We start from the raw sequence: 13,267 nt of genomic DNA on the forward strand, positions 1-13,267 counted from the left end.
ATCCTGAAGCCATTGACAGCTCTGCAGGTGTGTGGTTTTATACAGCTCTTAATTACTTGCTTCTACAATGTTTTGCACCTTGTAAGAAGAGGTGTAAAGTTTTTGGAGGGTCAACAATTGCCTGTGCAAGGCACAATCCTTACATCACATTATAATGTTTGCGCCCATTTAGTATCCAGATCCTGCACAATTCCATGCTGTTTTCTTCATTTGAATGCATTTCAATATAATTTTAATGGATTAATGATGGCAAAGTACAACTTTGATAGCAGGTGCAGAATGCCACGTGAACACTATTCTTTACATACGCCGCAATTTTGGAGGTTTTGCACCTGCAAATTACTTTGAGAGTATCCTTACATCTACCCCTAAATGTTGTCACCAATCTGTTGAAAGGAGCATTTCTGTTTTGTGAGTAAAATCCAAAATGACCTTTTTTTCCAATTCTACTCTCGAACAGTTGGTTTATGTATGTGTAGGCAGGCACTCCTGATCCAAGGTATAACAAATAATGATTCAGAGGAGACAAAATTGATGTGAGGCTTCACACTGAGCTTTATACTTCACTGGCTACAAGATTCAGGATTTTAGAACATCAGAACTAGCCTTAACACATGCCTAATTTAGACAGCTACATTGGGGCCTTGAGCCATAACTACCCTGAAGTCCCTTAGTCTCAGCAATGGTGCCTGTTATGACAGAGCGATTTAATGAGTTGCATGTGGTAAAGTGGGCTGCAGATTGAAGGTCATCAACATTCTGAAACCAATGCATTCAAGTCTCTGTAACCCTACAGATGACATTAACTTGTGTATATAATCCTACTTTATCCCCATAGGTATTTATAAATCTTCCTCATTAGATTGAACTTGTCTCAGACATCTACGAATTTACTTTCTGACTAGGATTGGCCCATGAGCCCTTAGCTATATTCCACTAAACCCCTACTTTTCATTGGTTACCTTGCCGATTGTTTATTTAAAAGAAAATTAATTACAATAAATGGACTAGGTACGACAAGCTTGTTGTTTTTTGTTGTTAGTAAAATAGTTTTGAATCAAATTCTGTTTTTTGTCAGTTCAGAACATACTGAAGTGCATATTATTGGATAGGGCAGCAGTGTGGAGTAGTGGTTAGGGCTCTGGACTCTTGACCGGAGGGTTGTGGGTTCAATCCCCAGTGGGGGACACTGCTGTTGTACCCTTGAGCAAGGTACTTTACCTAGATTGCTCCAGTACAAACTCAACTGTATAAATGGGTAATTGTATGTAAAATAATGTGATATCTGTATAATGTGAAATAATGTATAATGTGATATCTTGTAACAATTGTAAGTCGCCCTGGATAAGGGCGTCTGCTAAGAAATAAATAATAATAATAATAATAATATGTGAAATGTCTCGGGTTACAATAATGTTACCTGCATCATCACTGGTAAAGTGATGGATAAGTTATTTGCAACACAACATGATAGACAGTACTAGCGCTGGGGTACAACCTCTTTTTCAACGAGTGGGAGGTTAAAATACAAATTAGTTCACAGCAGTATAAATTTGTATGGTCTTTTTTTCCAAGCATCTTTTATTATACAACAGTGGACACTCATCCATGCTTCACATTGTTGTTACATTCGTTGAGTTGCCTCCTACACACATTCACACTCCATGTGTATTGGTAACATACTGGTCAAGGTTGTGATTTGCCACTGCAACCCAGGAATTAAATCAGTTATTACATCTTCAGGATACAATTCTAGTTTGCCTGCAAGGGTAATACGTATGAAATGACACACATCAGGATGAGTTTTCTTTCATCAACAATGATAGATTCTGTAATACAAAAATCACAGCCTGGCATGTAATCTAGGCTTTGCTGCAAGCATTTTATGGATGTGACTTAATAATTGCATTTTAATGCCAAATATTGTGTAGTTACAAAAGACATGCTGTTTTTTTAAATTATAAAGTCAAATATTGTCACTGTTTTAAATGTTATTTATTTATTTATTTATTTATTTTTACAATATATCATTTGATACAATGTGTATGGTTTGGAGTATTGATGCTTGTCATGTTATCGTAACAAATGGTTAGCTGAGGATATTTTGTTGTATGGATTGGACAGCGTTGGTCAAATCGATGTGTCCATTTATAAGCTCATCACCATTGGAACCAACAGGGAATGAATTAGTCAATTACAGCGAAGAGGACATGAAGGAGGAAGTCTAGTAAGTGAATGGTTGAGGTTAAAGGAATACTTTCATATCATCTAAAGCTTCATAATATTTAATTTCTTACCTGGTTATTATTTTTATGTGCCGTCTCTATTGTTCTCTGTTGTGTTTTATGCTCCGATCATAATTTGCTTACTAACTTCCATCAACAACAACAGTAAACAACAACAAAACCTTTTCAACCACTTCTAGAAATTGAATACCAAGATGCTTATACTGTCAATAAGTTGTGCTAAAGAATGTCACAATTTGATAAGCTGTTATCTAGATGCTGTGTAATGTACAAAAATAAAATAAATCTGAGATAATTTAGCACCAATGTGCGCATTGTTAGGCACAAGGTTAAGATGAGAGCTGTGCAGTAATTTCACACAAATACAATTAATATAGCCTTTTTACAATAATACATTATATCCAGCTATAAGGCAATGAATGCATGCTGAAAAAATCCACATATTTAATACAGAAAAATAAGTGCCACAGTTTTGTGACCTTAAAATATGTGTCGCATAAGGACAAATAAGACTGAAGAGATACAAATTCAAAATGAAAAGGTATTTTAAAAGTAAAGGAATCCTTCTAGGTAAGACTGGCAGTGTTATTTAAAGTGTCACCAAGCTATTGTGGATGAGAAACAAAATAATTTACATTCATACAGTTTCTTGTCACTGAATATCTTGTCTTCATTCAGTCACTGTCTATTGTGAGTTCACAGTGCAAGATGTCATCAGTCTGACTTGATCTAAAACAGGCCAATATTGGCTGTAATTAGAATGAACAAAGCACTCCCGAGATAATATCATCAAAAAATAATCTACGTTCTTAGACACAAATTTATCATACCATAAAGCTATATTGGGAAATGTCTTCCATTTGTCAAATGCCAAGGTCTGGCAGACATTTCCCAAAAGAGGAAGGTCACTAGTTTTTTTTCCACCTTTTAAAAAAAAAAAAAAAAAAAAAAAATTGTGCTGGATTAAGCACAGAGATTAGTGTTAAACATGCTCTTTGGGGCAGGCAAATTACCTATCAAGAGAGCAGGTAAATCAAATTTGTTCTGAGTTATCGGTCATGCTTTTACAGTATTAACTGGGTAATAAATAGCATTCAGCTCAGAGTATTAACTATTAAAGCCAATTATCTAACAGGTTGTTTCACCTCTGTTTAGTATTAATTCATAAGCATATCTCTTGAGCTTGTTTCTGCTTTCTAATTGGCCTATGAAGTGGTCCAAAGCACTAATAATGCATCTGCACTACATATAATTGACATTTAAAAATCGCATTCAAATATGTATAGTTTGAAACCAGTTGGATTGTCTTAGAGAAATAGACCGCCTATACTTACAGTAGGTGTTATTGCTAATATGAATTTTATGGTAAAGAAAAAAAAATGATTGTAATTTTTATGGAGTTTTGCAATGAGAACAGATATGCATTATATATATATATATATATATATATATATATATATATATATATATATATATATATATATATATATATATATATCAAAGCATTAATATTAAGTATTGAACATGGACTGTTGGAAGCTCAAAGCATAACCTATTATTAGTATTACCAAATTGTGTTAATTTTCATGTTTTAAAGTTTGACTTAATTATCTAGCAGTAGTACTGTACGTGCATGCATGTAATTCACTATGGCAGTTTGACCACTGTAAACTGCAGGGATTAGCTAGGTAAGACATTCAGTATCTTGAAGATTAGGAGGCGGTTCTGAGACAAGCATACTGATTTATGAGTACATTTTAAGATATGATTTTTATCACAAAGAAAAAAAAACAGTACATCATTTGTGGCTGATCCTTTTCAATACAGTCTTTGTGTATACTTCTCTGTCTGGAATGCATTTAGTTCAGCTCTGCTTTCTTTGGCTTATTACTGTGTTTATTCTCCCCTGCGGGGGATGAAACCATGCATACCTGCAAATTATCTGGAGAACTGCTTGTCCAGTTGTCAGTATAGATTACTGAGTATCATATTCTGGAGATATATGGGGGTGTCCATCTGTGTGTCACACTTACATCTTTGCAAATATATGGAGAATCATATATGAAATTGGATTTAAACATTTTATTGCAAATTCTTGTGCTATACTATTTTGTACACACTCTTAATATTTGCCATGGTCATCAACTCTTTAATAAACAGAATGAACAGAAAAACAAAAGATGCCACTGCCAGTTTCTCATTTATGGAGTTGTTTCTCAATAGTGTGTTTGTGAATAGTATCCTCTACTGTGATTTAAAATCAATACATTTTAAAAATTATAGAGCTAATGGTTACATATTATCTGATCGCAGTAATCAGTCATGTACTTAAATATGCCACTATATATATTACAGAAAGAAAAGAATAATCAGAGTTTGCAATAAAACAAATCCATGACTTCACAGTCCTTTACATTATACTGTGATTCATTTGTTTGAAGTTTGAAACAAATGTAAATTCAGTTCTACCTATAGTTTACCATCACGCCTGCTTTCATCCTAACACAGTTTTTTTAAATTTTTACCCACATAATGGTCCCCACACACTTTTAAATATAGCATAAATAACAAAAACACCAGTATTGACTGATTTAACACAACAGTACACTTTAATAAAGCACCTCAGAAGACTAATAGTGATTGGTTAAAAGAGTCTTGGGACTAATGGTTGCAGGAGATTGTGGCATACTCTTAGATGGCCTCTTAAGTGGTCATTATGTACAGACTTTATTTTATTTTGCTTTTGCATCACTCACTGATGTGTTTGAAATAGCTTACGGTCAATGGTTCCATGGTTGCTAAGTTAGTGCATGAACCAAGGTTAGAGCAGTGGGTTTTGGGAGGGAAGAGAGTGAGATTCACCCCCTTGTCTGAATGGGTAAGAATGTACTTATGAATAGAGGGATGAGCATACTAGATTTGTTCTAAAAAAAAACCTTTGCCATGGATTTTTTTTTTTTATCTTCTTAGTTTTTCAGTCAAGGGAAGGGAAGTATATTTAGCAGTTTACCAATTCTACCACCACATGGTCACACACACACATGACCACCCAGTCCCTAGGATCTATCCAGTAAAGAAAGAACGATAGATAGATAGATAGATAGATAGGTAGATAGGTAGATGGATGGATGTGTTAAATGTTGCTCTTGGCTGGGACCAGTGGGTGCTTGCAAGGACAGCACCATATTTAACTGTCTCTTGAGAAATATATTATATGGATCTAAACATCTCAAGGGCATCTGGACACAGAATCAGTCCTGTTAAGGTCCTTACTTTCTTTTTTAATATTCATCAGGGGCCTGTCTGTAAATTTCAATGACTCAGGAAAGGAAGCTGATGTGCATCACTGAAAACAGCTATCATTCAATGGAAACTCACCTGACATTTTGTCAGATTCCAGAACATAAATAGGGCATGTCAATCTCGGGCACATTGTTTGTCCCCCTCATTGTTGAGATTGGCTCAGACATCAAATAACCAACTATCCTCATCATTCAGGGTTGTAAAATTGTATAGCGTAGCTTTACAATTTACCCAGACATGGACTGGGGAATCTCAGTAAGAAAATAAGAAAAAAAAAAAGGTTACAAAACTGAATATCAGAAAAATTTACAAATATTGCAGTTTGAGAGAAATATGACCAGATGGTCAGCAGTCTATATATACATATTTTAAGTGATAAGTAGCTTCAAATGTATTTTTATTTATTTACTTTTAAGTAACCTTCTTAGTGGGTTAGAGTTATGTTGCTCCAATATTGAACTGGAAACATTTTCTCTTGATCAGAATCTGCCTGGCATTATTTTAGAAAACTATTCAGTACCATCAGCCAATTAGCATCCAGATCCAGTGGGCTTCTATCAGACAGTAGATGCACGCTGAAATTTCAACTGTGAATCAAATTTAAAATCAATCCATACAAGTGCAGGCTTTTTCATTTTGACTTGCTGTTATGAAAGCTCAGTTCTATTGGACAGCAAATACTAAACAAAAAAACAATTGGTCCAAATTTATTTTATTATCCACCAAAACCCACCAATCAATACGTTGCACTGATGAAAGCAACCGATCATGTACCCGCAACAGTCCAGATAAAATATAAGCAACTCTGACACTTAAAAAACAACTCTGACACTTATTTTTTATTTGTTGTTTTCTCTAATTATGTATGTAATCCTTTATGAAAAATTTCAGGACTATTTTCCTAAAGCATTTCTCAGTGGAAGGGTACCCAACAAATCATTACAAATTACAAAATCTAGGTTTTAAAGTGTATAGTTAGGCTCGGGACACATAACCCCAGTCGTGGTCAACTACCACACAGCATTGATCATACCATGATAGCTATCCAGAAGAATAAATTAATGTGTGGCACAGATATTCTAAACTAGTTCACATTCCATGTATTACTGTAGATAAAGTCTAAGTGTTGGTATATATAAACCATTTGTTGCACCACAAACCCACAAACAGAACCAAGTATCCAAAAAAAAATCAGAACTAAAAAAAATAAAAATGTCCCCACTTATATGTATAACACTATTTGATATTTATACTGCATTATTTTTCCACCAATTTTGAAACATCCTTGGGTCTCACAGTCAGATAAAAACCTTCTCTTTTATATACTAGAATGACAAGACAAATACCTTGCTTTGTAATTCTTAGTACAGTAATTGCATGAAGCAGATTAGTAATTGCTTACCACTATCCAGTGCAGTATGTGGGCCATTGTTTTCACTGAAGTAGATATGGATCTGGATAGATCACCCAATCACTTATCTAATGACTAGGAACACACTTTGATTAAGATGAATTGACCTGGAAAATCTTTTGTGGATTCAAGGCTGGAATAATATTTGCAAAAACACACTTAATGGGCTGCATCAAAGCTGTTAAAATGTTTAGCGGGTCTCTGCACCTAAATCACTTTTGTGGCTCAGGTACTTTAATCAATGTGTGTTCAGGTCTGGATTAGGATGAATAAGCAAGTGCACTGTATACACTGTGGCACTTACTCTTAATGTGTTTGGGATAAAAATGTCACTATTAGAAGTGTGGATTGTTTCTGTGTGGACTCTCTGGCATGCTTTGTGTTGTTGTCTGAAGTATAGCTTGTCAATACAGGAATACTAAAAGAACAGAGAAACATTTGTTTCACCATGAGTTTTTTTGGTTCAAACTGATGGAGGTCAAGAGAAACCGCATAATGTTCTGTTTTTAATATAGACTAATTACCATGTGATTCTGTCCTGTATGAATGTCTCATATGAGTGTAGTTTTGAAGAGTTTGTTGTTGTTTTCAAGGTAGTCAACTGCATTTGAACAGGATACACAACAGAAAAAAGTTAATGGTAGCTTAATTTAGAACTGCTGTTTTAATGATGATAAGACCAAAACAATACCACAGATGAAATGTCACTTTAATACAAACATAGATAATTGTAACATTTTGGCTATATGCAGTTCTGGACTGTTGAAGCTGGGTCTCTTGAAATCTATCATGCCTGTGAACCTGCCAATGCAGCTGTAAAAAATATAAGAATAATCCTGCTAAAAATCTAAATTATTATGAAGCAATTTGCAGAAAATTTGAAAATACAAACTATTTAGCCACTGAAACATCTTAGCTTTTGATTTCAAACACATTGGTCTAATGGTTGCCAAGTTCATAAAGTAAATGTACTTTCATGGCTCTATATGCTATCTATGCCTAAGCGTGGCTCTAAATCTGTGTTACCCAATGTCACAGAAATGTGTGATTTAAATTAAGCTAAACAATAGTGTAAAGTAAGGTGTAAGACCTGCTCACTTTAGCTGTATTTTTGGATTTAATAGTTTCTTCACATAAATCATGCAGATACCCTGGTATTTATGTTTTCAGTTATCACATATTGCCACTGGGCTGTCAATAATCACACTACTCAAGGGACTACAAAAAAGCAATAACTTTGTATGCCACCGTTGTATTTTATATATGCTCCAGAAGAAATATTGACTTCTGTAGATACTGCAGAACAAATGTGTGCATCTTCCTTCAAAACACGATAAAAAACATATGTTCCTTTTTACACTTTGATTATTATTTTTTTTTTAATCTAGCTTGAAATATTTTTTGAATGCTTAGCTCCACCTCAAAGTAAAGAATGTTCCAGGTGGCATAGGGGAATATAACATTTCAAACTTGCAATATTCTCTGCTTGGGAGCATTGTAGAAGCTAATGCAATCCTGAAGAAGGTTATACAGAAACAAATGAGTTACAAAACTATAAACTCCATGTGAATAATATGTGATTCAAAGAAATTCCACAAAAGGGAGCATAGGTCCTGATTTACATTTTTCAGTGACATACATAGTGTATCCTCCACCACACAGTAAATACAAAACAGGAACTATAAGTATTTTAAAAATATACATATTTGAATGTGACCCACTGTACATCCCTAGTATGTACATGTAATTAAGTGTGAATTTTCACACTTTTTGCTGCATCTGCTTAAGCAATGTGGCATCATTTGGAACAGTCTTCGTTCTCCCTTAGAGTCCAAAATGAGATCCAAACAAATATATATATATATATATATACTCTGGACCAGTGAATATGAAAAAAATATTCAATGCTAGATATCTCAATGCTTGTATAAATACGTATAAGCACCTCTGTTGTTGTCAGAATAAAATCCAGACAAGTGATTTGAAAAATGTGTCCACCTCTAAGTAACATATATATTTGTTTTATCTGATCTTTTATTCTGGTTCTGTTGAAATCTTTATTTTTAACCATATGTACGTGTTGCAGGTTTCTCTTGGGCTGGTTCATGCAAGAGCTTCACATATTATATGGCCTCTTAACCGCTGGCAGAAAATTGAACCTGCACTTCCTAAGGACCGCAGACCCCTTTCAGATTGGAGTGATGGATCAACGGCTGACAAGGATGATTAAAATACTGTTATACAAAGGGCAAACTGGAGACAGAGTAACAAACTAATTCAAACCAGAGGTCATTCTACCCCAAGAATTCCAATACTATTGTTTTAAAGAACATTTTAATGTTTTCATTTTACAATAGATCATTGATTTTGTTTGGGTATATGATATTTTTTTCTTTCTTTAGCTATACCTCCATTAATCAATAAATATTATGAATGGAGAGGGATTCCTTAATTACATTTTTACTGCGATATTGCTAACTTTTTAGAACATCAATTGTATGAATTAATTTTCTTAACGCTATAGTTTCCTTGGTTGGCTTTGGGTGTGTTTTACTGAGGATGTTGTGTGTCCTCCTTTAACACCATTGTTTGTACTGTAGGTATTGCTTGTATGCTTCACTCCGGAATTATGTGACAGAATTACATGTACAAACCTGATACTATTGCATTTAATATCCTGCTTTGATTTACTGTATGATACAAAGTTAGGGTTAGTACAGAAATAAGTGGCACAAAGAAAGGTAGCAAATAGAAACAATTGCTGTATCAAATTGTAATTGCTGCTTTTTTGATAGGCTACGATGGTACATATGTTTATGGTTAAGGATAATGAAGTAATGTTATCTGTGTTGTGAAGGTAGAAAAATAAAAGCTGTAAATTGATGTGCTCTTGTTTTCCCCTGGTTACAAATGTAAACAATAAAATATGTTAACACAATACATCTCAGCATTTCTCCTTTTAGGTAAGCAGAACATTACAATTTAAGAAACATGAACATATAATAAAAAATCTCAGTACAATAATAATAATAATAATAATAATAATAATAATAATAATAATAATAATAATAGTAATAGTAATAATAATAATAATAATGTTTTCATGTCTTTAAATTATTGAGGCCTTGGTTTGAATGTAGCTTGTCAGAAATTTAAGGAGTGAGATACTCTTGAACCAAGCCCAACAGTGGCTATTTGTCTAAATTACAACCCCCAGCAATTCTGCACAATTTAGCATTCTTTGCTTGAGAATACTTGCAAAGTTATGACAGGAAGCATCATGACTGTATACCTTCATCTTTCTAGTTTTTTTTTTAATGGTAGATTATGCAAGAATAAGGGTTTTCGTAATTTGTTGACATTGGTTGCAAAAAATACACCATCTGCTTTTTACCTTGCCAGCTGACAAATGACCTGTGCTGTGAAGTGTCTACGTTGTGCGGTCACTGACTCAATAGAGTTGCCTGAAGGGCTGGGGCTCGTGGGCAAGGTCAGGAGACTAGAGAGAACAACTCCATTGCAGAGGGAATCATTGGCTTTTTTAATGTCTTACCTTACTATGCCAGAAGGAGAAAGGAACAATGAGGCAAATTGTGTGGACCTTAAATTGGATTAGTTTATTTGTGTTTATGTTTTTTTGTGAGGGATAAATATTACTATTGCATGGATGGTACTGTATGACTTCTGTACATATCACTCCACGTTAAAGTTATGGGAAAACAAATCTTACTAGGCAACTCTGTTTAATGTGGTAATATTTTAAATAGGGTTCACAATCTGTAAGAAAAATCTTTAATAAAATGTATTCTTTAAAAGCACAGCCCCTAACCCTAAAACTACCACAGTGTTTTTCTTATGTCTGTTCTCAGTTATTTCAGGACAGGTTGTGTGTTACGCAAGTACATTTTCCATAAGCATATATCCATAATATATATTTTTAAAAAAGCTAGAAAATGACCTTTTACTTATTTTGGTTCTAAATATTGAATGTAGTACTGCTTAATAGCAGGTTGTGTAACTATATTGAAAATGCAGCTTAGCAGAATGACTGTATATACCTTGACACACTTGAGAAATAATACTCTTTAATTGACTTCTCAGTATGAAATCACTTCCTGTGCTGCAGCTCAACCTCACCCTAATGATCTAGCTCCATCAGGCCATGTGACTTACTGCACAGGATGTAATTAGCTACCAGACATAAACTGTTTTTAGCTACAACTTATTTGCTGTATATCCCCAATTGAATTAATAAAGAATCAAAACATCTTCATCTAAAGAAAAGTGGGATTAGCAATAAAGCTGCTAATGCTAAATAGAGGTTTTAGATCCCTGGTTAGGGCTTCTTTAAGATTGAAATGTGCAGGATGCATTCTGTGCATACCTACGGTATACAGTGCCTTGCGAAAGTATTCGGCCCCCTTGAACTTTGCGACCTTTTGCCACATTTCAGGCTTCAAACATAAAGATATGAAACTGTAATTTTTTGTGAAGAATCAACAACAAGTGGGACACAATCATGAAGTGGAACGAAATTTATTGGATATTTCAAACTTTTTTAACAAATAAAAAACTGAAAAATTGGGCGTGCAAAATTATTCAGCCCCCTTAAGTTAATACTTTGTAGCGCCACCTTTTGCTGCGATTACAGCTGTAAGTCGCTTGGGGTATGTCTCTATCAGTTTTGCACATCGAGAGACTGAAATTTTTGCCCATTCCTCCTTGCAAAACAGCTCGAGCTCAGTGAGGTTGGATGGAGAGCATTTGTGAACAGCAGTTTTCAGTTCTTTCCACAGATTCTCGATTGGATTCAGGTCTGGACTTTGACTTGGCCATTCTAACACCTGGATATGTTTATTTGTGAACCATTCCATTGTAGATTTTGCTTTATGTTTTGGATCATTGTCTTGTTGGAAGACAAATCTCCGTCCCAGTCTCAGGTCTTTTGCAGACTCCATCAGGTTTTCTTCCAGAATGGTCCTGTATTTGGCTCCATCCATCTTCCCATCAATTTTAACCATCTTCCCTGTCCCTGCTGAAGAAAAGCAGGCCCAAACCATGATGCTGCCACCACCATGTTTGACAGTGGGGATGGTGTGTTCAGGGTGATGAGCTGTGTTGCTTTTACGCCAAACATAACGTTTTGCATTGTTGCCAAAAAGTTCGATTTTGGTTTCATCTGACCAGAGCACCTTCTTCCACATGTTTGGTGTGTCTCCCAGGTGGCTTGTGGCAAACTGTAAACGACACTTTTTATGGATATCTTTAAGAAATGGCTTTCTTCTTGCCACTCTTCCATAAAGGCCAGATTTGTGCAGTATACGACTGATTGTTGTCCTATGGACAGAGTCTCCCACCTCAGCTGTAGATCTCTGCAGTTCATCCAGAGTGATCATGGGCCTCTTGGCTGCATCTCTGACCAGTCTTCTCCTTGTATGAGCTGAAAGTTTAGAGGGACGGCCAGGTCTTGGTAGATTTGCAGTGGTCTGATACTCCTTCCATTTCAATATTATCGCTTGCACAGTGCTCCTTGGGATGTTTAAAGCTTGGGAAATCTTTTTGTATCCAAATCCGGCTTTAAACTTCTCCACAACAGTATCTCGGACCTGCCTGGTGTGTTCCTTGTTCTTCATGATGCTCTCTGCGCTTTAAACGGACCTCTGAGACTATCACAGTGCAGGTGCATTTATACGGAGACTTGATTACACACAGGTGGATTCTATTTATCATCATTAGTCATTTAGGTCAAAATGGGATCATTCAGAGATCCTCACTGAACTTCTGGAGAGAGTTTGCTGCACTGAAAGTAAAGGGGCTGAATAATTTTGCACGCCCAATTTTTCAGTTTTTTATTTGTTAAAAAAGTTTGAAATATCCAATAAATTTCGTTCCACTTCATGATTGTGTCCCACTTGTTGTTGATTCTTCACAAAAAATTACAGTTTCATATCTTTATGTTTGAAGCCTGAAATGTGGCAAAAGGTCGCAAAGTTCAAGGGGGCCGAATACTTTCGCAAGGCACTGTATGTGTGGCCCTCGTATAAAAGTGTTTCATACAGTATCACATGATCTTAGACACCTTTGTCAAAGCTCCCCTTGATAAAATCCATATTTCCTCTTTCATATTGTAATGAATGTCATCCTAGCGGTGGCTGATCAATAATACTGGCATCATCATAAGACCAGTACTTACCTCTCGATTACAGAGCTTGCTTAAGTTTGTCTTTGTTTACAAGTATAAGCTCAAATGTAGCTAGTTCGTAGATTTTCTCTGGTGTCTACCAATTTGGCTGTATATGCAGTTTTA

At 35.2% G+C, this 13,267-nt stretch overlaps 1 protein-coding gene across 2 annotated transcripts in view; it reads left to right on the forward strand.

Moving 5' to 3' along the window:
* immp2l (inner mitochondrial membrane peptidase subunit 2) overlaps window positions 1–9,929 on the forward strand; it is a 234,301-nt gene extending 224,372 nt beyond the window's left edge. The window contains exon 5 of one of the 2 annotated variants that reach the window (XM_034026180.3): window positions 9,047–9,929. In XM_034026180.3, the coding sequence (XP_033882071.1) occupies window positions 9,047–9,190 (144 nt within the window). In that variant the 3' untranslated portion in view covers window positions 9,191–9,929. The remainder of the gene's footprint in view (window positions 1–9,046) is intronic. The other variant, XM_034026179.3, reaches the window with a different exon arrangement.
* The last annotated feature ends 3,338 nt before the right edge of the window (window positions 9,930–13,267 follow it).

The sequence above is a fragment of the Acipenser ruthenus genome, chromosome 7 (assembly GCF_902713425.1).
Source record: "Acipenser ruthenus chromosome 7, fAciRut3.2 maternal haplotype, whole genome shotgun sequence".
Classification (NCBI taxonomy): Eukaryota; Metazoa; Chordata; class Actinopteri; order Acipenseriformes; family Acipenseridae; genus Acipenser; species Acipenser ruthenus.